At 38.1% G+C, this 24,836-nt stretch overlaps 1 protein-coding gene across 3 annotated transcripts; it reads right to left on the bottom strand.

Annotated features, from left to right (window-relative positions):
- Window positions 1-573: 573 nt before the first annotated feature.
- On the bottom strand, window positions 574-20,992 carry slc7a11 (solute carrier family 7 member 11). 3 transcript variants are annotated; one of them, XM_067518902.1, is made up of 12 exons: window positions 20,890-20,992; window positions 16,574-16,700; window positions 14,343-14,458; window positions 13,224-13,349; window positions 12,284-12,383; window positions 10,469-10,513; window positions 8,887-9,010; window positions 3,897-4,000; window positions 3,220-3,316; window positions 2,589-2,738; window positions 2,182-2,359; window positions 574-1,791 (listed from the first exon to the last, which is right to left on the bottom strand). In XM_067518902.1, the coding sequence occupies exons 1-12, from the start codon at window positions 20,975-20,977 to the stop codon at window positions 1,736-1,738; spliced, it is 1,311 nt and encodes a 436-aa protein (XP_067375003.1). In that variant the 5' UTR covers window positions 20,978-20,992; the 3' UTR covers window positions 574-1,735. The 3 variants fall into 3 exon arrangements, with proteins under 3 accessions (XP_067375003.1, XP_067375002.1, XP_067375004.1); XM_067518901.1 differs by lacking the exon at window positions 20,890-20,992 and adding an exon at window positions 20,051-20,679; XM_067518903.1 differs by lacking the exons at window positions 574-1,791; window positions 2,182-2,359; window positions 2,589-2,738; ... (1 more) ...; window positions 3,897-4,000; window positions 20,890-20,992 and adding exons at window positions 4,694-7,290; window positions 20,051-20,705.
- Between the last annotated feature and the right edge of the window lie 3,844 nt (window positions 20,993-24,836).

Here is a 24,836-nt window from a genome sequence, read left to right on the forward strand (position 1 = left end):
AATGATTGAGTCAAATGGCAAAGGTCCGAATGTTAGGGCTGAATTATCTGCATGCTTATTTCTACCTGGAAGACGGCCAACCGGATACAACATGGACTCCTCCAACTGAAGTTAGAAAGAAATCTGAAATGAATGTGTTCAAGTTAATGATGGTGTTGTACACTAATATTACTTTCTAATGTTCAGTTTGTTTTATAATATATGTTAAAGCTGTAAGAGGAAGACTACATGTGTTTGTTTGTGTTTGAGCCCCCTGATATAAAAGAAATAACTAAGGATTTAAAGGTCATCGTTTTTCTGCTATCATTGTTAAACGAGTAAAATATATTCTATTAAATATATTTCAATATATATTTTAATATATTAAAGTAGTGGATTAGTAAGCACTTATCTATGTTGTTTAACTACATCTAGATTGATTTAATTTATTGTTTAACTATTTTCAATCACTATAGAAGTTTTATTGACATTTGTTTTTGGAAGCCTACTTCCTCCGAAACACCAGGGTCAAAGTACAGCAGTACACTGAAGACATTTAGGACAGAATAAATAATAAATATGATACATGTGATATGACTTCTAAAATTCAGTTTTTAATTTGTATCAAGATATAACAAACAACATAAAGCATAGCACCTTTTATATCAAATGACCAAAATTTGAAGCAAGCCCTTTTACAGGGTCATGACCCTTTGAGAGTGCTGATATGTTAGAGTCTGAACAAAACCATAAGACATTTTAAGGTTTAAAGGTAAAACTTCAATATAAATGTCACTCATTGTTTACATTATTTTCAACACAGCCTCATTATCTTAATAAAAAAAACATGATCCAGTTGCAATTATGTTCCCTGCAAAACATATCAGTAGTTTAGTAGAATAGAAAGCTACCGGGCAGTGGTGAGCCAGAGGTTATAGAGAAGGCAGATTGTGGCCAGGAGATCAGCAGTAGCATTTTAAATTCTTGAAATATAATCTCTGATTGGGAAGTTGATCACAAGTACCAGTGCTCAATCTACACAACACAACATTTTCCCGCTTTTTGTGTAAACACAAAGTTATAAGGAAACAAGAGCAATGTGAAATCCCTTCCTACTTGCTGAAACAAACAGAAGAAGTTTGTTCATACTTTTAAGGACATATACATGTTACAATGACATTGAGTTTCTGCCCCTACCCCATTCCCCTGGGGGAGTATTGTGCAGCCACAGGCTGGCCCTGATTGTCTAAGCGACTAGGGCACACTTAGTGCTTCCAGACTTTCGCATCTTGATGTTCTACCCACTGAGCACCATATAAAATGTGTCGTTAAGATTTTTACTGTCCAGAATCCTTTTAGGTCCAGTTATTGAGCACAATAGATAATGTTTGAATGGCATGACATGATACTAATTTCTCAAGGTTTGTCATTTCACTTGAGATTTCACATAAGCAGTGATAATGTGGGAGAATCCTTATCAGGTCTCAGTATGATAGAGTTTGATAAAACCAAATTACCCGTGTGGACACACTGTTAAGAATGGTGACGCGATATTTTTCTACCATTACATATACTGAATATACTGTATACTGTCAGTGGGTTCACAACATGTAGCACTTTCACTTTTTTCAAACGATCTTCATCCTGGAATAAAACATTATACATGCAAACAAATTCAGAGTATTACACCAGTTCTTCAGAGTAAGCGATTGGCTCATGATTAAGGACCGAGGAGGACATTGAAGTTGATGTGTTGTTATTGTTCAGCGGGGACAACCTCCAGGATGATCTGTACAGTTCTGTTGAATGAATCTGAAGACCGATTTAAAAAAAAAAAAAAACACTTTAGGCAAAGACAAATCAGCAAAAATGTGCAATTATCAAATGCTCATCAGTGGAAGAAGAGTGGAAGGAAGATGAACATGAACATGCTTTTCAATGTGGCTACTACCTAACGATTTGCTTCAAATGTTTTCTATAATTGTCTTTTAGTACTCAAGCTGGAGCAAATGGAATTATTTAACATTCTTTCCTTTTGTTCAAGTCTTTTCACTATGAAAGTGACTTCAGTGTGTAAAACAAATGGGTCCCAAAAAGGTACAGTGCTACATGAAACTTTTGACTGAGCTAAATCATTGCTTCACTACTTGTCACACAACACATCAGAAGATCCATTGTGTTAATAGTTAAGAGTTACTTTACCTGTGGCCCTTTGAACCCACAGTGGTTTGTGGTTAAAGTATATGAAGATGTAATACGCTGGAATGCCAGTCAGGGAAATGGCAAATCCTATCCCCGTGTTCACTGGGTCAGAGAACAGAGACAGAAAGACCATGAAGAAACATGTGCCACAGAACACCACCGGGATGAAGAGCGGGACCTGGATCAGGAGCGAGGAGTGAGTGGTATTAAGACCAGTGTTATACAGTGTCTCATATATGCAAAAATCCTTCTTTTATTGTATTTGACTTTGTGTGGAATTTTTAATTGAACATATTTCTCTAAAAAATAGAGTAAGTATCACAGAAAAAAGAGAGATTATGTCAGTTATTATGAATGTATGTGAATAGTCAATGTGGGATTCTGTGTACAGAGGTGGACACACTAACCTTGAAGGGGCGTGGAAGATCAGGCTTGGTGTATCTCATGTATATTAAACCCACCACCACTAGACCAATGAAGAACCACCGCAGGAAGCTCATGAAGTTCAGCAGGCTGTAGAGGTCCCCCACAAACACCAGGAGCATGGTCAAAGGGTACTGCAGACACACACCCACACACACACACACACACAGTGTATAGACAATCTTGATTATTTCTGATTGGCTGTCAATTCTGAGGACAGCTCAACAACTATTTAACCACACACTGATCAGGCATAAGATCACAACCATGAATCCTGCTTTTACACGGTTATAATTCCTCAGTTTTTAGGTTGAAACTGTCACAAAGGTGAGAATGAGTCATACAGGAGTGCATTATAGGAGGAGGGCATCTCATTCACTTTAAATATGGCTGCACAAGCGGTCATAATGTTGTATGTAGGTAACCATAAATCACAGTCCCAGTCACGGTGACTTTTGCACAATAATCACCATCATTATGTCCTAGTGCTAACTGTCATTGTTGTTGTCTAAAGTAGACAGAGTATTAGGGAGAATATGTTTTGACAGTGTTGTGTAACAAGCAGTTGCTGATGGTTGTCAATACTGGTGAATTTTTACTGGTGAGTAAACTGACCAGTACGAGAACAGCAGGCAGTGGAGTGTGTCTGCGGACATGGATCATAGACAGGACCTCAGGGAGCTGTCCTTCACGTGATGCCACATAGAACATTCTGACAAACACACATGACAATACACATTGAGATAATACGGAATTGATTAAAATAATCTCATTTAAATTTAAGATCACATTTACTGTATATTAAAATTTTGAGATTCTTTGCAATTTTAACAAAGTTATCTCTAATTTCCAGTAGTGTCATGCAATGTAAAATGTAAAACTTAGTATCAGGATCTTTACTCTCTCTCTCTCTCTCACTCTCTCTCTCTCTTATCAAGAATGTGTCTTGTCCAAACAGAAGGGAGAATCTAGTGAAAAATCTATTTGTCCTTCTTGCTTGGGCCACGGTGAACACTAGTTCAAATATTGACTTTCAGGCCTAATTACAGTGTTTTATTTCTTCTATATCAGATGTGCAGTCCCCTGCAAATGAATTGGAAGGGAAAGGCCAATCGAGGTAATGTTATATTTTAGGCTGCATTTAGAACAGATGTGCCTTTCAGTAGTGGCAGTAGAATGAATTATGCAGAAATGTTTTGTCTGCAAATTTCCAGTAAAATGTATTATATATTGCAGTTTGCATGTAGACTTGAGACGAGGCAGCAATCAGTTCCAAAGAATTTCTACAGTACCTGGACAAAGCAAAGAGACCACCATTCATGGAGCCGAAGCAGGATAAGGCCACAAACACAGGAACAGCTACGGAAAAGTTCCCCATCAACTTCTCTGCAAACGTCTGTGACAGATACAAACAGAAATACAAAAAAATAAAAAATAAAGATACAGAATATTTCTGGTTTCAAAAATATGACCAGCATATGTCAGCAGCTTAACTGTAAAAAAAAGCTTTGCTCAAAAATTACACCTAGACTGTATATTTAACTGTGCTTATCAGTGTAAAAAGACCTGTCGACCAGTGACAGCAGTGAGCAACCTGCTTCTCTATGTCGAAGAAGATGATGCTGCATTTGAACACACACCTGGAAAAGTTTCCAAATGGAAAAGATGAGCTTTACTTGATGGGTTTTTAAACAATGTGACCTTTTACAGAGAAATATTTTAAAAGTGAGGACTAAGTGCATCGGGTTTGTGTTCCTACAAGCACAAGTCATAAAATTATGTTATGAAATACAACTGAGTTCATTAATAACAGATGGATTTGCTGTGATACTCAGCATAAATTTAGCATAAATATGTTTGATTATAATACTATTTGTTCTTTGCTGTTTTAAGAAAAATAATATTAAGTTTAAACCGTACCAGGAAAAGGAAGTGAATTATTATAGGTAATATACTTTGTTTTATCTGGAATATAACGTATTATGAACCGTATATCATGTGTGGAGTTGTATGGTAAATGTTCTGCACTTGTATAGCGCTATTCTACCTATTGGTACTCAAAGCTCCTTACACTGCTTCTTATTCACTGATTAACACTCACAATCACACACTCACATAGACACCGATGGGGGACAATACTCAACGGGAGCAACGAATTTGGGGTTTAGTGTCTCACTTAAGGACTCAAGGACTTGGGCGACTGTGGCGCTGGAAGGTAGAGCGGTTGTCCCTCAATCTCACAGTTGTTGGTTCAGTCCCCACCTCCTCCAGTCACATGTCAAAGTGTCCTTGAGCAAGACACTGAACCCCAACTTAGTTGGTCCTGGTGAATGTTGGCCAGCTGTATAGCAGCTCCCCCATCTGTGTGTGAGTGTGAATGGGTGAATAAGAAGCAGTGTAAAGCGCTTTGAGTGCCAATAGGTAGAAAAGCGCTATATAAGTGCAGAACATTTACCATTTACTTCGACATGTGACCGGAGGAGCTGGGGATTGAACTAACAACTGCGAGAGTGGTGGACGAACACTCTACTTTCCTGCACCACAGTCGCTCACGTATGGTCAGAGATGTCTGTTCTCCCGCCCAGTTATTCATTCACTCATGATCAGTTAATCCTTTAAGAAACTCTGACTATTACAGGTCTTTATAAATCAGTAAAAAATGTATCCTAGATTGGATTAAACAAACATTGTTGCTCAGGGAAGATTCTGTGTATCTTTCTCATTAGGATTAAACAGAAAAAAGCATAGCTAGCTAGTGGCTAGTAGCTAATTTGTCAAAAAATTTAATTTCTAACAACCAAAATTATATTTTTACATTTCCATCCTTGTACACAAACAGAATACATAACATTAATCAGTAAAGCGTTCGTATTTTTAATTTTGAACTTTGACGAGCTGAGTAGCTGCTCCCCCTGCCTCCAGTTTTTCTGTTAGGTGAGACTAATCAAATCACGATCCTCTGCTAAGTGAGAATGTATTAAAGACTCCCGAGCTAACCGTTCATTGAATGTTTGGTGAATTTAATTTGTCTTAGTTTATTAGCTGTAGTTAGAGCCGTTGACAGGGCTTCTGGCAATAATTGTCATAAATGGGTCATGCAGAAGTGAGAGCAAAAGCTTCTTATTATTCATGAAGCCATTCACTGCTGATTAGTCACAGTCCAAGCACGGACAAGCACGGATTGTCAGGGAATAATAAGAATGTGTAATGTACATGGTACACGGAAATGATGTTGTAATTTCTAGGCATGATGCAACAGATCCTATTAGTTAGTTAATATGCTTGACCTCTGTAAACAATAAAAAAAATCGTAATGATTCAAAGCAGAGGAGTGAGATTCTGAAGGTATTAAAGAAAACAGTCAGAAGACATCTGTGATAAACCCAGCCCACTGAAAACAGGATTACTCCTCCAATATGACACAACCCACAAGCTAACACACTGTGTGTGCTTATGATCAGGTATTTATATACTGAAGTCTCCACCATGAGACTGAGGAAGGCAGGTGTTTTTGTAGTTATTATTCTCTTGGTAGCTTGTGCTACCTCTCATCAGGACCTGCATATGAAATTGTTAAAGGCAAAAAAAATCTTGAACACATCAAAGGGAGTGTATACAGAGGTCAACAAACACCTAAAATCATCCCCTCTCCCGTAGCCACCAAGGATAAAAAAAAAAACAAGAAAGGTTTACGCAGAGTGTAAATGTTCTACATCAGAGGGACAGCTCATTTTAGATGTTTTGGAGATAAAGTCAGAGAGGCCAGATTGAGGTGGTTTGGACATGTTCAGAGGAGAAACTGTGAATGTATTGGTAAAAGGATGCTGAGGTTGGAGCTGCCAGGCAGGAGGTCTAGAGGAAGAACAAAGAGGAGATTTATGGATGTAGTGAGAGAGGACATGAAGTTAGTTGGTGTGAGAGAAGAGGATGCAGAGGAGTTAGATGGAGGCACATGATTCGCTGTGCAGACACCTGAAAGGGAACAGACCAAAGGAAAAGAAGAAGTAAATGTTCTAACAAAATGTACTGCAGAAAACAAAGGTGCAGGATGCTGACAACATGAGAAATGTTAATATTTTAATGTTTTATGACACGGTCTATGATTATATATGGGTGTGTGTGTTCATTTATTTTGCTCATGTAGTTTAGTATAGGATTTAATGTCACACACTAAAAGAAACATTTTTAAGCTGCACTGATCCTCAGATGTTACATATGACAAACCACAGAAATAATATTTAAAGCAGAGTTTTTATTACTAGAGATTTAAACGTTAACATTATAGTAACGGATTAACACACATTTCTTTTAATGCCACAGATTGTTTGGATAATCTTAATGCCAGCTCTTTTATGATGACCTGTTGCCTCATCTGCACAGAGCTCAGTAGTGTGAGCGACTAACTACAAATACTGAATCCAACTTCCTAACTGAGGAAGTTCTAGTGAAGTTTATTAGCATAGCATTTCTGGCCGACTTATTGGGGACAATAACTGCATACTCAAAGTTGATGCTAATGTTGTGTTGAATCTCTGGAAAGACCAGAACTGCGGTCTTTGAGAGGTTGAGCTGAAGATGTGTTTCTCTTATCCAAGCAGAGGTCAGAGAGTCAGGCACAAATGTGTGGTGAGACAGTGGAGTCATCTTGTGGAAAAGGCAGGAAGAGCTGTGTGTTGTCAGCATAACCTATGTGAGCAGATGATAGAACCCAGGGATGTAGTATAGATGGAAAAAAGAACAGGACCAAGGACTAAGCCCTGCGGCACACAGACCTTTAGGGTTTGTCGCTTAAGAACTTTCCTGAGAAAGCCGACTGTATTGTGGTTACTTAACTCCATGGAAACATACTCTTTGTTGTGCAAACAACACTACAGGGTATTATCCTAGTGAGCTCACTCGCATTCAGAGAATGTGTCCACCTTACCTACCTGAACACTGTGATAAAATTCAAAGTGGGTGATACTTTTAGGATGACTGCTTTATGGTGATTTCAGATGCACCAAAATGAAAAACCATCTTGCATGCAGTTCTTCAAACTCTTAAGCCACTCCCCTTTTTACAGTACACAAACCTGGCTTTTGTTCATGCCGTCTAAAATTACTAATTGAGCCTTAAGGCTAGCCTCCTGAATAAGTTTTAGACATGAGTAAAGTCTGTAAGTTTGTAATTACATTTGAGATGTAAAGTTTTGTTCGCCGTCCGTGAGAAAGGAAGAGCAAAGGGTAATTCTTTTATCCCATCACAGCCTTCTAAGAAAAGATAAATGCTCCTAACACCTTACTTAAAGCACTCTTATCACTCATTGCACATAGGGTAATAAAACAAACCGCATTAGAAAAGATCAGAGATCTCTTACAGCTTACAGTAGCACTGATAGCACTCATCAGTTTAATAAGCAATGAGGGCTGTTATTAGGGGATGTCTGTGATGTGATAGCATTAACAGGACTGGGATGGAACAATCACATTAACAGTTGCTGGGAAGCCAAGCTGTCAGAGACACTTGGCTAATAATGACATCTTAAGTGCAGGAAGGCAACTACGGTGCTCACATTAGGAGTAAATGTCACAAACAGCACAGAGGTGAGAGCTCAACTGAAGGCTTTGAGGTAATACAGACCTTTCTACTGCAGACAAGCCAAGGCTGACCTTAAGTGCGGGCTATCAAACATCTACGTAAAAGGTTTTAGTTTAAAAATGTAAAAAATGAATAACTTGAAAACAACCAATAACAAATAATAAAAAATTTATAGTTTAAAAGAGGTTGGTTTATAAGCACATAGAGCTTTTTTAATTTAAATAATTGATTTTGTTTTTAAGGAAAATTCCACTTTTTTCCAGCCAACCTATCATGTGAATTTTCTTAAAAGCTGCAAACGTGGTGATGCAGTGGTGCAGGATATAATGCAAAGAGTAGGTTTCCTGACAACCTGATGCTGGTCAGGGCCCTTACAGGACACAAAGGGTACCAGTCAATGTTTAGTCATAGGATTTGATGTGTGAAGTATAATTCTTGACAAAAGGTGCCTCTCCGTGAGACAAATGAGCAACTTGCACTAATGTGGACTGTCCTTAAAGTTAAATAAGTGATGCCAAATACTGATTATTTAAGAGTAACCTATACACATAATATATTCTATAGATTTTACAGTAGTTTGTATATTAAAAAGTAATTACAACCTGCAAACTCACAGCAAAATTACTCTTTTACATGGCATTATTTAATAGAATAATGTTTTTTTATGCTGTTCAATATGTGTAAAGAAATTTTCATATTACTTACCACAGCAACAGCCTCTGAGGCCAGGAGCTCCTCTGCTGTCATCACTGTGTAGTACGCCACATTGGTCAGCACATAGCAGGAAATCACAATCGCCATAGAGATACAGATAGCTAATGGCAAATTCCTGAGGACAGGAGGGATAATAATGGGATCAATACACTATCATCCACCTGCATGGTTTGCTCACCTTCGTTTCACCTCACTACTTTCTCTGGTGAAATAAAACAATTGGATGTTGTTTGGTTGCTGGTGACTGTAACTGCATGAGGTGAATGATTTCAGGAGGATACAACAACGGTCAACACATACATCTCAAGCCTAAAAATCATCTCTACTATCAGGGGCTGTGCAATGTTAAGTAGTGTCAATTTCTGCAGCTTTAATTCTATATTTACAACAATCCTGTCCTACTCCCCCATCGGCTGCTCTCACTTCCTCTTCTCGCAATAAATGCTATTTTCACTTTGTCCTTTTTGGTTTTGTAACTATTAATGCAACTCAACAATGACTGCACTTTTTTCATGTGTCATCTACTGAACAGCTACAAAACAGGGATATCAAGTATCAGTATATAAAGTGGAGGTTCTGAGTTTGAACCAAATTTCCACTACAGACAGAACAGAAATAGGCATAAATATTTCAAAATTTGTCCGCTGCTGTACAATAGTCCAATATACAGAATATTTCAAGACATATGGGAAGTGTAAAGGTTACATTAACTACTTCCAGAACAATGTTGCCACATCATCCATCCATTGTTTATCTGTAACCACTTGTTATAGACCTCACTTGATTCCGTAAAGAGTTAAGGGGGGGCCAGAGTCCATCCTGGTCCATGTCTCAAGATAAAGGAAAAAAGGTCTTTAGGCTGCTTGATAAACCCTTAATTTATTTGAATGAGAATACTAAGCCCATTCTCATTCCCGAGGCGTTAAAAAGTGCCGCACAGTGCCTTCTGCGTTAAATGTTGAAGCTTAAGCTACCTGTTCACGTCAGTGATTGACACTCTGCGCTTTCATTGTAGTCAAGTACAAACCCTGGTGCTTCAGGATTTGATGCTTAAATTGATTACGTACAGTATGAAGAGAAAAAGTCTTATCGGGAGAATGGGGGTGGTGGATGGTACAACAAAACAAAGAAGATTTCTACGGAGACTAGGGTTCGACACTAGTGTGAGAAGATGTGCACTTTATCGAAGATTGTGGATCATGTGGTAAATATATTAAGGAAGTACATGTGTGCCGTTGTCACTGTTTGTAGCATACCCTGACATTTTTGTGCCTAAGCCTAACTGTTGTTTCTTAACATAACTTGCCCTGATGTTGTTTTCCTTAACCCTAATGTAGGTTTGTTCCTCTGTTGCATAAGTTGATGCACTTGGAGATCCAAAGGGTACCTGTGGCATCAATGTGATACCACAAAGGACCAACAAAGTGGCACCATTTGATGCCTTAGGGAGCATCAATATCTAACATTCTGGGATAGGAATGTGTTGAAATACTATTGATATTACTCTTTAGCTTTTAAATGAAGTAAATACATATTACACTACTTGTACAGCCAACACATGGGTTAAACTCACCTCTCAGGGTTATCTACTTCTTCTGTCACAAAGTTAAGGTAGAACCTGGAAAAGGAAAGAGTTTCTGTGTTTCAAATTATTAAAACTGGTAAATCACGTGCAATACAATTGAAGCTGAAGAGAATATAAACTACAGCTACAGTCAGAATGTTTTTCATCAACATAATATTTAATGCACATTCAGCTAGTACAGATGGTCGATAATCAAAAATTATTATTGTTTTTATTTATTTATCATATTTTATTTATTTAATCTATTTTTAATTATTTATCGAAAGGGGTGCAAACTTTTGCAAACCAGCTGATTGTACATTCCTATTGTATAGGGGCGACTGTGGCGCAGGATAGAGCGGTCATCCACCAATCAAGCAGTTGTTAGTTCAATCCCCAGCTTCTCCAGTCACATGTTGAAGTGTCCTTGAGCAAGACACTGAATCCCAACTTAGTTGCTCCCAGTGAGTGTTGGCCAGCTGCATAGCAGCTCCCCCATCGGTGTGTGTGATTGTGAGTGTGAATGGGTGAATAAGAAACAGTGTAAAGCACTTTGAGTGCCAAAAGGTAGAAAAGTGCTTTATAAGTGCAGAACATTTACTACATTTAGGTAAGGCAATGCAAAGTTTACGCTAAATGTTACCCATTACTGAGTACATTTAGCTAGTACAAATGTTCTTTCATCATTCGAAGTGTTATGACCTGGGTCATTATTTGGTCTGTTATTATTTGTGAATTTTTGTTGTCTCTCCTCCTCATCTGTTTTCTGTGGGTGTGTATGTGGGTGTGTATCGGTGTGAGTGGGTGTGTCTGAGGAATGGGCCACAGGTGGTTTTCACAGATTGGTCCGTTTGACTTAATTGTTGCCACCTGATTGGACAAGATGGAGCTATTTTCTTCATGTATCCCAGATGTCAGCAGCCCTCCCTCTCCACCTTTGCCACTCCCAACCAACCTAGCCTGTCCTTTCTCGCTGAGTCCAAAAAGAAACCTAAATGAATTGTGTGTTGTGTAGATATATCCGTAAATAAGTACATACATAATTCACTGTAAATACTGAACATCATGTAGCCACAGTAAAAGTGAGAGGCCTTTTATTTTGTTCATTTTACTCCTGTTTTGGATTAGGGGTTTAGGATATACATCTGTCTTTTATGTTGTGTATTTGGTTTGGTTAGGTAAGGTAGGTAGGTATGGAGCTTTTGATTTGTTGTTTTCAGGCACTGCTCACGTCTGAAGCAAATAAATGGCTACCGTTTGGTTTTGGAACATTTGGTGGTTGTGATGGTTTTTCATGGGAATGGGAAGAGTGGGGAGCACATTATGTTGTGCCTAGGTTCCCCTAGACCAGGGAATAACATCATTTGGGGGCTCATCCGGGAGCACTTGGTATTTCTTTTGGTGTAGGTATTGTGTTTTTCTTCGCTAAGTAATTGCTTTGTCTGTTTGGCAGTTTTTGCTTTTGCTGTGGTGGCAGCATGTAGTTTAAATAGAGAATTTTACAACTAATCCGACTAAAGTCAAGCAAAACAAACAAAAATGGGCAAATGGTGACTAAAGAGTGTGCAGAAGTTTGCATCCCCCTTGATAAATTATTTAAAAAGCTTAAAGAACTTTAATTAATTTCTGATAAAAAAAAAAACATAATTGTGCTATATTAAAATTTATGCTAATGAAAAAGATTCTTTGTTTTACGATTCGTTGTCATGAAACAAGGGGTCACTAACTTTTGCACATGGCAATGTGAAGATTAGATTAATGTACCCGTGATGGTGTATTGCATGTTTGTGTGTGTGTGTGTGTGTGTGTGAAGACCATACCTACCACCCAGCATATGCATACATCCCAGAATAGAAGGCCAGTGGCATACCAGACAGCTTCATATTGCTCAGGTCAAATGCATTCTCAAAGTTTCTGGTCTCGCCTGGACACACAGGAATAAATTGAATAAATGGACCTTCAAGCTTTAATCTCTTGGATGTGGTATAGTCAATAGATTTAGGGAGATTTCAGTAGCATGATATACAATCCTGTTTCCAAAAAAAGGGTAGAACATGTGAAATGGAAGAAAAAACAAAATGAAACAATTTGCAAATCAATTTAAATCATTCAGAACTTCATGTCGGTAGCAATAAAGTAGGGACAGGGTCATGTTTAGCATTGTGTTGCATCAGCTCTTTTTTAACAAGGCTCTGTAAGTGTTTAAGAACTGAGGACAACAGCTGTTTTAATTTTGAAAGCATCCCCACAACATCACAGATGCTGGCTTTTTATCTGTGTGCTGGAAACAAGGTTTTCCTCTTCATCAATCCATTTTGAATGAACTCGGGCTCAAATACAACTTTTCTGCTGGCATCAAATTCAAAATGAGCAGATATTTGTCAATAAACATTTACAATTCTTGGTTTGAACATTTGAAATATTGTGTGCTTGAAATGATATAAGACAATAATACTTTAAATAGCCAGATTTTGGAGTGAGGTCTACAGCTGTGGGAAAGGCAGTGAAAGGATTCAAAGCTATCTGAACACCTACTGTTAGAACATTGTGAAATGCTCTTCCCGTCGCTTGCTGTGAGCAGCTGTGTATCAGGGCCCTGCAAGGCTTCAAGCTTGTATTTACAGTGCATGTTGTTGTGCCATGTTAATTGTTGCAGCTGAGTGCACTGTGTGAAGCCTGGAAATGTTCCTTAACAACATTTTCAAGATTGCACCACTGCTTCATTGGGTATTCTAATATACAGTAATAACACCTGATGTCTTACCTTTAAAGAGCTGGTACATCCCAGACACTATGATAGTGGTGATGGCCAGAAGCTTGCAGAAGGTGAGGAAAGTCTGAACTCTGGCTGTCCACGTCACACTCATACTGTTCAAGTACATGACAGAAGCTAGAGAGACAGAGAGAGTCATAGCATTTATTGTCTACTGGGCCATATTTGAAGTATCACCACTTGCTGGGACTTTCATTTAATTTTATTTAGATGAGGCTTATTTTCTAGTGCAGATTTAAAACTGGAATCATATTTTATTTACTTCATATTTTTGTTCAACTTACAGCATATAATATATCTCAAGTAGTGTGTTCAGTATATCCACTAGCATGGTGTTAGTTCTGCAGATTCGGTATGTAATTTGACACAAAATAGGTTAAGAACATATGAAACTGAAAGCTGAAATCCATCTGCACATAGGAAAACATCTCCAAAACCAGCAGGATCCTTTTTTTTTTTTTTTTTTTTATCTGTATATTTAAACATTTAACTTTTTTCATTTTCACATAGAATTTTGTCAATTCAAACTTTAACATGTTATTTTAGTCTATTTGGAAGGTCATATTTTAGGATTAGGTTTCTGAAAATTTTGTGTTGTGGTTCTTATCTGGTCAATTGAAGTCGGGACATTAATAGCACAGGGCTAATGTCCCACTGACATCTTTTCTGGGGAAAATGTATAATTCACGTGTCAATGTAACACACACTACATCATTACTTAGAAAATGAAGAACACTAAACATAAATGTTGGTGTAGTTTAACTGTTTAAGGAGTGTTTACTTTTTGGCTTCAAGAATCAGCATAATCAGCAGATTTTTTCTTTCTGTAAATAAACTCAAGCAAAAGTCACTACATAACCTCTAACCACAGCTTGATCCGTGTTATCAGATTTACATCTAATGGGCGGCTGCAGCTCAGTCGGTAGTCGATAGAGCAGTCATCCGTGAACCATAGGGTCAGTGGTTTGGCTCCCATTCCCTCCTGGCTACAAAATGTCCCTGGGCAAGACCCTGAACCCCAAGTTTACCAAGTTTTTTCTTGGTAGAAGGGCTATCCAAGGAGACGATTTACGTTTAGATTGTGTTTATTTAATTGCAGCCTGTACTTACTTATGCTGACGGCAGTGGCCAATTTTACAGCCATAGGGGGGATATTACACGGCATGAACAGAGGCTCCAGGATGTACTGACCAAAGGCCAGTGAGATGACTGCCATCGCTCCAGGCCTGCACACACACACACACACACAGGTAGATACATAAATGTTTCAGTAATGAACTGATGAAAAATCCATGTAAAGGTAAAGTTTGTGTCAAGTCAGTGAACTTCTACTGTATGTGTTTAAACCTGTTTCAGCTTATTGTTGAGACTTTTTGGCCCTCAATCTTTATAAAGTACAGTAGCTCCAAAACCCACTGTACACTAACTAAACCATTATTTATAATATATATTTCTGCGTTACAGGTTTAACCCTCCTGTTATGTTCAGGGTCAAATTGACCCGTTTTAAAGTTTAACAATCTAAAAAAAAAACTTAAAAGTATTTTTTCACTTTGAAACGTCTCCTGCTTGGCTTATTTAGTGTAATCAACATATAAAATAAAAATGGTTCAGTTCACATATTTGCAACCCCCCCTACATGTTTGTATTACAAAGGTGCTGTTCGGGTTAATTTGACCCGGCGACAAAAAGATTACATTATCAGCATCACTCCATAAACAAAAGAAATTCTAAATATAAAATCAAATTTTTAAAAATCAATTGCATATAAAACTATTGCAATTTATATGTAGGTATTTTCAGTGTACATCAAAAAAAGTTTTAACATGATCTTTTTTTAATAAACGAGTGACCTATGCTCATTGAACCATGATCTGTGAACAGTAAAGAACAGCAATGAACTAAATATTGATTGAAATGGTTAGTAATGGAGTTAATGATGAGATATAAACAATGTTTTTTGGGACTTTTTGGTTTCTGACACTTTTGTATAATTAAGTGTCCCCCGGGTCAAATTGACCCGGGAACATCAAGGCTGTTCCTCAGAAATGAACATAACAGGAGGGTTAAATTGATCAATTTTACATTATATGGATAATTCATCTAAGCAGACGTCAAATCTAGAAGATTCTTGAAGACTGTGCTATTCTTTTGAAGTTTAACATTCTTTTTTTTTTCAAAGGTCTTTGTAGAGCTCTCTGCTTGTATGAAAGCTTTGTTAAATAAAATAATATCAAATAAAATAACCAGTGGGATTAGTGGATCAATGTATTTTTCATTTTTTTTTTCATTTTAAGGTGATGTTCACATTACTACTGCCTGGTTACTCACTAACCACTATTACTATTAACCTAACATAGCCTTACTACAAATAGCAGTTTCCCTTCTCATGTTAGTTCTCTTGCTGTAAATAACATGTCCTATAGTTATGTATGTACTCAGCAGTATGTGTAATACAAAGTAAAAAACTGTTCCCACAGTAACATCCTCATATGCTGGACTGTGGACTGTCCTCTATAGGCTGGTTTTCACTAAGAATCAAATAAGGTTGACTGATCCTATGGGCTCATCTTGTGGGTCACCACTACTCCCCTGTTCATTTCCCTCAGCAGCCACTGAGCTGCTGTAGCCGGGGAAATCTCTCATTGTCTCTCTCATTCTTGTTGTCATTCTCTGCCTCTGTCTTTGTTCATTTCCCATGGTCTCTGCCAGCCTAAGGCCACCAGAAAATTGGGCAGCTCAGGATGGCCACTAGACTGTTTATACTGCTTTGCCTTGGCCGTGTACACACACAGCTGCACATGAGGCATTTTCTCTCCTTACGCCGCTGAACTCAACTCAGCGTTTCACCTCCCAGGACATCGTTATTGGCCTGGTGTGGGGAATCACCCAATACATGTTAATTTCAGTTAATATAAATAGTTTGTTTTGCATAAATTTTTCATTTAAGTCAAATCACTTAATTCTACATGATAGTGGGCTCTTAGATGTTTGCTGCTTACTCTGAGAGAAGTACACCTATATTTTGCTATATCTTGTTGCATCAAATATCAATTAAGACCCACGTTAAAAACAATTTGCCAAAATATCGCTAAATATGTGAACACTGGCAGACGTGTTACTGTTACCTTAGCTTTTATAGCCATGTGTTGGAAACATATAAAAATATGTTAAATGAATTAAAACTACTGTAAACTACTTTGTTTGAAATAACAACCCTGAGTACTCCATACTCCAATCCATATGAGTACACCATAAGTGAATTTTTAAGTACTGTACACTGTTGTTTTAGCTGTGGAAACCAAATTGTAAATGTATTACACTTATGGAAGCAGGCATTACCTTATTGCAATAAGTTCAGCCCACAGCCTTATGAAAGCCATCTGAGGTCCAAAGGCTTCTATTATATACGTGTAGTGTCCACCAGACTTCTTAATACATGTCCCCAGCTCAGCGTAGCACAGGGCTCCTGTGAAGACAGAGGTGACATATTAGCTTTGGCTCTGAAACAAGAAGGTGGCCCAGAACAGTCCCAGAGCCGTTAAACTCTCCCAGCCAAATCTACAGGAACAAACAGCTCCCCCCTGGGGTGTTTGATGACCAAAATATATTACTGTGGGAGCCTTTTAACATCTCGAGCCATAACTTAACAAAGAAAGATTTAGGTGGAGGAATTTTAATTACAAGTTTACGAAACATGAATTAAGGGAAGCAGGGAAGGGGTTAAGAAAGGGCATCCAAGGAAAACTTGCATCTGCCTTTCATTACGGTGCAAAAGCTGAATGATTGAAGGCTACTACAACAATATATACTACTAACCACAGATTTTTACAGCATAGTTTAGCACTTTCTCCTGGAATACTATTTAATCCTTTTTTTTGTTTGTTTTGTTTTGTTTTTTAGAATAATTTTGGTGGCGAGGGCATCTTATAAAGTGTATTACTAGATATATTAATTAGCTTTTCCCCATTATGCTGATTAAAAAATATTCATCATTGAAAAACATTTGCAGTTACAGTTTAGTTGATAATAACATTGCCTCTAAACGACAGTATCTTGTCACATAACACATCACATTAGAAGCTACTGAGGATTATAGGTCTGTATGTTCTGGCTGCTCCCCTCTCCCCCAATCATACACCATTGTTGAAGCTGCTTGTTTTAATTCTAAACCTGAAACAACATCACTCACCAAGAGGAATTCTTGTTTCTTCATACTACATTTGTTTGGGGGGCCCTTGAAAAAGGTTGTAATTAGGGGCCTGCTTTGTTCTATACTGCACAGACAAGAAACAAACTAAATGCCATAGCTAGTTTATGGGAATTGGGCAACCTCTTATAAGAAAAAAGGAAATGCACCCTGTGAGCAATAAAGAAACTTTAAGACTATAGTAATTACAGGAGAGGTTTGTCATAAAGGGCCCTCTGCAGAGAGGGCCACAAGATTTATTATAATAAAGGATCCAATTGATACCATGTTGTCCAAGAATTGTACAAAGACAAGTTTCCACGGACAAATTAACTGTATTACGATGCAACATTCAACAACAGAAACAGAAAGAGTTGCAGTTGTTTCTCTAACGTGAACCTAGTGTTGTGCGTGCCTCACCACAACCACAAAAAACGTTTGATTACCCTTAGTAAGACAAGTGGGGAGTTGTGTTTAAGTATTGTGAAAGCATACAAATACACAACATTGTCTGGGCATGTTTGGATCATATATTCAGTATGAACATTTTTGTGGCTTTATTTATATTAAAATGTACAACCTATCCCTAACTGAAAAAAGAAAAAAAAAAAAAAAAACGACTGTTGCAATAACATTCCCTCCAAAATATTTTGAGTTTGTAGTTTAATGTATTAAAACATATTTTTTTGGTTTCAGCTTTGGCTTTAGCGTTGGTTTTAGCAAGCCTCAGCGGTTGTCCACCAATCCCGCACTTGTTGGTTCGGTCACTGGCTCCTCCGGTCACATGTCAAAGTGTACTTGAGCAAGACACTGAAAGACATCTTAGCTGCTCCTGGTGAGTGTTGACCAGCTCTGGTGGTCAACACCAGAGGTTGACCAGTTGCAGCTCCCCCATCGGTGTATGAGTGTCTGTGATTGTGAGTGCGAATAGGAGAATAAAAAGCAGTGTAAAGCCTTTGAGTGCCAATAGGTAGAAAAGCAGACCATTTACTTACATGCAAATTTAAGACTTATTCTCATTATGTTAAGTGAAAAAAAAACTGTTGCTATTACATTCCCTGCAAATGTGTTTGCAGGCACGTTTAGTAACAGTGGAAGAGTTATGCAGTGATTTACTACAAAAAAGGGCAATGATTCCAGTGTTAATTCCCTCCTGTCACATGTCAAAGTGTCTAATAGCAAGACCCTGAACCCCAACCTGTTGCTGCCACTACTTACATGCAACTACTAGCAGGAACTAACCAGACTAGTTGCTGCCAGTGTGTGCAGACCAGCACACACTGGCAGCAACTAGTTGCAGCATTCAAAGCACTTTACACTATTTCGTATTCACCCGTACTCACACTCATACACCGGTGCTATGCAGCTGGCCAACACTCACTGGGAGCAACTAAGTTGGGGTTCAGTGTCTTGCTCAAGGACACTTTGATATGTGACCGGAGGAGCCAGTGATCGAACCAACAAGTGCGGGATTGGTTGACAACCACTCTACCTTCCTGCACCACAGTCGCAGTTGTGAGTTTGAATGAGTGAATGAATATGGTAGTGTGCTATAAGTGCAGGACCACTTACTGTTTAATCAGTGTGAAGTCCCAGTTGTTCATGAAGTTGTTTGTGTAACACAGAGAAGTTTTCTCTCCTGCAATAATTTTGTGTTTTATGCCTGTGATGCAGCACCTCTGTTGCTTTTGAATTGCCAATCATAAGAATCTTATGCTTTGTATGCTTTCTTACACTACCTAAATAGTTATGGAAATTTTCCCCTAAGCTGACTGACAGACCTTCAGAGCACCAAGCCTGTGCATGTCCAAAGCAACCCTGTCTCCTAATAAATTATGTTCCTAGAAAAAATGTTTAAAGCGACTTTTAGATTTTTCTTTATTACACCAGCCTTTAATCTTCCTCAGACCCTAATCAGCTCCTGTACCTGCCTAATCACAACCATAAAATGCTTTAACAATGCTGTAATCAAAATAAACAGGACATTGTACTGCAGGAGTGTGTTTTACAGCAGAAAACAAAACTGGATATTTTACTGCAAGATCAGATATTTTTCCACAGGAAACGTAATGTGGTTGTAATGAAGTTTTCCAGGAAAACATAATCACGTTTGCTATTTAGTTGTATAAGAACCTAAGTTTTGGGGGTTGGTCTAAAGACATAACAGGCATGTTTGTTTGGTCATACCAGACTTAGGTGGTGGACCAAACTAATGTGAATTAGATATGTGCACACATGGAGTATCTGAAATGAAGTGCATGGATCCAGCTATCAGCAGAGATGGCAGTCGTGCATTTATTAGCACTAAACTGTGCTAATAAATTTAAGACACTTTTATTTGAAGTATTGAATTTCTGTATACTACCACATCTGCACAGTGTCTCACATTTATGTGTATGAGGCTGTGTCGCTGTAGACTGCCCAGAGTTATAAAGACCAGCTGTGGTAACGTTGTGTCTGTTCTATAGAGTTATTTAAACTCTATAGAAAGTACTGTATAGAAAGTCTGTATAAAAACGTACTGTTTGACAAAGTGTAACTTGTCCAACAGCATCTTACTCCACCACTGCAGCAGCTCTAAAACAAAAAGACAGATGCTCTGTCCCTCACACAAAAGTGAACCAACTCACCAAAGAGGGACACCACGCCGCAGGCAATCCACACTATTAAGGACATTCCTATACTGCCCGAGTTCTTCAGAATTCCCTTGGGAGAGATGAAAATCCCAGCTCCAATGATGGTCCCAATAATAATAGAGATTCCTCTGAGCAGGGTCACCTTTTTCCCCAGTTCCACTTTCCTGTTCTGCTTGTCCTGCAGTTTCCCACTGGAATCTGACTGAATCCAATTTTCAGCAACAGTTTCATCTTTTTCAGATGATTTAGACCTTTTGGTCATCTTTTTAAAGTACTGTCTAGCACACACATAAACAAATGCACTCTCTCTTTCTCAAAATGGACTTTCACAAACCTCTGGTCCAGTCTTGACCAACTCAACTAGTATAACTGGTAAAGGCAATGTTACAAAACTGGGAGTCAAACTAAATTCCAGAGAGAACCCACACACACACACTCCCTCTCACTGTCTCATTGTCATTCATGCTTCACTTAGTAATCTCATTGCACAGCCCCTAGTTCCTGCCTCTTACCTCTTTCTTACTTCTACTAACTTTTTTCTCTTGTACCTCTTTCCCCCTTGTGTTGATGCCTTGATGTATCAACCTGTTTTTGCTTTTCTGTGGTCCCTCCTGTTTTAGGCACAGCTCAGTTTATCACAGTGCAAATAAAGCTGTCCTGGAACACACAACCGGTTTATTCAGAAACCATGGTAAAAAAGAAAAAGAAGTGGGGGGGAAAAAAAGCACAAATGATAAAACCACATCCACAAACAACAATAATGATGATGTCATTCTGTATATATTAAAGAATTTCATAAAAAAAATCAAAAGGCTATATTTTGTTAATCTTACTTATTGTGTTAATCTCACTTGTACAGATGGCACATTCCCACACTAGATGTGTGGGAATGTGCACATAGGTACCTTTGGCCCTCACCATGAAGATAGCAAAGACAGGGATAGTGGTGCGAAGTTCAGTTAGAAAGGAAGTGAGCCATTACACTGATTTTAATCTATCCCTGCTGTGGTTTTAATTCAGCTTGTGAAATCTCTGTCAACTATCCCATCTTACAAAATAAAAAGTCTCTTGTACAAATAATCACAGCAAGATGTTTGACACACACTGAAGTCAAGCATCTGGGGGAAAAAAGCTGAAAGCAGGCATTAATGACAACGCCATAGCTAAAGTAATAGATACTTGCACATTTAGTGTACAGTATTCAGCTAAGACAGGATCACAAAATATCATCGTTCATTTATATTATTTCTGGGCTACAGCAAACAATTTCTTTTCATTTCATAAATGTTTTTTCTCGATTCCTAAGTAAATGTTCCGCACTTATATAGCGCTTTTCTACCTATTGGCACTCAAAGCCCTTTACACTGCTTCTTATTTACCCATTCACACTCACAATCACACACACACTCATACACCGATGGGGGAGCTGCTATGCAGCTGGCCAACACTCACCGGGAGCAACTAAGTTGGGGTTCAGTGTCTTGTTTAAGGACACTTCAACATGTGACCAGAGGAGCCGGGGATTGAACCAACAACTGCGCCTGTAGGGTAGGTCCAACGAACTTCAAATATTTTAAATATGTGAAGAAAGCGTGTAAATCTTCATTTACTATTAAATAGAAGATATTTAATAGTAAGATATCAAATTTTGACAGATGAGGAGTTTAAATACTTCATTCTTAATTTAAAGGTACAATCATTTAATATATCTGTTTAGGTATTTAGTTTTAGTTTGTACATAAAATTTGGAGAAAAAAAATTATGTGTAGATTAAAAGATTGGAGCCAATTGAAATACGTTTTGGCACAAACAACATTTAGAGGCGTATTTTAGAGCACAGTCACTAAGGAAAAAAAAGCAGTAGAAGCGTTGTGGTGTGGTCAAAGACCTTCCTCAGCCCCTCCACAGAGCCCCAACACCTTAATTACAGAAGCCTGTTTCACACACTGGGATCCTGACAAAGGTTTTTTTTTTATAGACATAAGGCTCTGATGTGTTGTAAACAACAAAACAGTGCCTACACAAGGCTACAGAAGATTTAACACAATACAAACTGTAAACAAGGGACATAAAATAAACTATAAATAAAAATAAAAGTTTTTAGGGAATGTGAATGGTAAATGGTCTTTACTTTTTAAAGTGCTTTTCTACCTTACCCAAACCGCTTGGGCTGGGGATTGAGGAGCCACAGTCGCCCAGAAGCTGTTTTTAATTCGAAATGGACCTGTGTGAATGAACTGTCTTTGTACCTTGTCAGTTCAGTTCAGGTCTATTGGTGCAGCCTTTATTCCTGATGCTGCAAACCTGGGTTCCGAGGTGGAGGGGACAGGAGGATCACTTGATGTTGCTGTGGAGGGCACCACTGTAATTTTAAAAAAGATGATTCCAAGAATCAAATCAAATAAAATAAAATGAAATAATAAAAATGAAAAACCTAAGAGCTGTATGATGTTCAATATACTGTAGATGTATAATTTATTTTAATATTTTTTAATAATTTTTTTTGTCCTTTTGGCTTATCCCGTGAGTTCAGGGTCACCACAGCGGATCATTATATAATTTGTACTGCAAATTAGATTAGATTGAATTTTATTATTTTATTTTACTATACAGTTAAATTAATGTGGCTTTTTTCAACTTTTTTTAGTATAAGAATAGTGAATGTTACACTTTATTTTCTTCCCCCATTTGTGGTGCCCCCTGGTTGGACGGCACCCTTAGCAGTCATCTATGCTGCCTATGTCATGGGCCGGCTCTGGTTACAGGTAACTTTTGTAAGAAATGAAACCTGAAGCCTTTGACCCCTAAAATACTTAGATTTGTTTAGATCTCTATTAGCTTCCATCACAGTGGTCATAGTAGTATAGTAAAATTGTAGTATTTCATTAAATAATAACCAAATTGAAATTAACAGAGATTTTGCCGTTGATCCTGTCAGTTAGGATGACTAGGAATGAATCCCTTTAATAGCAGCTGGGAGTAAAATCTCCCCTGAGTGTGGACAGTCGACTTTCTCAGGAAAGTTGGAGAATGTAGATTTCTTTGCAATGAATACGTATAACCAGTTGTCTAGATTATCTTTCTGCAACTGCATTTATGAGTGATAACAAGCAGCAAACAGCAACATGAAGCTAGAATTATTGAAAGTAGAAATTGTTCAATTGTTTGTTGACGACACCTCATTTTTAAAACAAAGTTCCTAAAGTCCAACAGAAGATTTAACAAATAAAAATTATTATTTAGACTTGTAGAAGTCTAAATAAGTTACTTTTCCCCATGGATTTTTTTTAAATTCAAACAGTTCCTGTGTTGGATCAGCTATGTGTATCTCCCCTTTTTTCCCCTTCTCTCCTGCCTGCGCTGTTACCCTCCAGCAACATGAACATACACGTCAGAAAGCAATTTTTTCTGTCACTATTGAGTTCAAATCTGTAAGCCAGGCTTCCAAAATACATGAGAGGTGGAGCAGAAATCAAGTTGCTCTGATATTGCATGTGTATCCAGTAACCAGGTTACTTAAGTGCATGTAAACACAAACACTTTTGTTGTGGTGGATGGGTGAAGTTGTGGCATAGATAGCAATGACAGTGTAAACAAGTTGGGGGAGCGAGGCAGGATTGACTGTCGTGCAGGAAGGTAGAGCGGTCGTCCACCAATCCCCCAGCTGCTGGCTCGATCCCCAGATCCTCCATTCACATGTCAAAGCGTCCTTGAGCAAGACATTGAACCCCGACTTAGTTGGTGTCGGTGAGTGTTTTCCAGCTGCATAGCAGCTCCCTCATCAAGTGTGTGAGAGTGTGTTTGTGTGTGATTGTGATCGTGAATGGGTGAATAAGAAGAAGTGAGAGTAGAGCGCTTTGAGTGCACTAATAAAAGCACTATATAAGGGCAGATCATTTACCATTTATTGATTTAGGCATTCAGTAATAATGATATCCAGGGGTGCTGTAACTATTCTTGAATGTTAAACGGTTTGCGGGAACAGAGGGAACCCAAAGGCGGGTTCTACTGCATTCTCCGGAGGGGACAAGTTCATACAGGATTAACTTCTGCACAGCCCCCCTTTCTAACAGACAGTAGCAGAAGTGTAAAAGTCACCTGCTGCCCAGGTGCAAACTGGCCATAGAATTTGCCAAAAAAAGCTAGTGATATTAGTGAAGGGACCTCAAGGCCAGTGTCATACATCTCTGTATAAAGACACAGCAGAGATTTCTGGACACTCAGACAGTCAGATGGTCATAAATACTCAATCTATTACACAACACAGTGCTCAATAGTTTTCAGGAGAATGATGCAACATTGGAAAGTTTTGCAGTAAAAGCCATGTAGGCGAAATGTTGTAATGTCATAATGTCAAAAAGGAAAACATTTGAACACTTAAATACAGTTTTTGGATTCATTGTCATTATCATAAGACTTTGGTGTCAAGACAAACCATTAGAGCTTTATAGGGAAAGAGCCTTATCAAAAGAATCTGACATCATTCCAAAAGTGAAGCCCTGTAGGCAATGGACAACTGGTACTGAAAGCTGTGATACGAAAAGCAAATGTATATTGGTAAATAAATGCAGGGAATCTAAAAATGTATATATAGTGTATAGTCATGGTACTATAGGCCCCTGTGTTTTTTTACTAAAGTGACACATATTAATTGTTTTTGCGCTTATTTATTATTTGCCTATTCAGAGTAAGCAGCTTTAATGTTTATGCAGAGGAAAAAGTGGAGTAAAAGTGGAGGAACAGCTTCAGGCTTTATCGCCACTCATAGATAGTTTAGCTA

Source organism: Channa argus, chromosome 10, assembly GCF_033026475.1.
Source record: "Channa argus isolate prfri chromosome 10, Channa argus male v1.0, whole genome shotgun sequence".
NCBI lineage: Eukaryota > Metazoa > Chordata > Actinopteri > Anabantiformes > Channidae > Channa > Channa argus.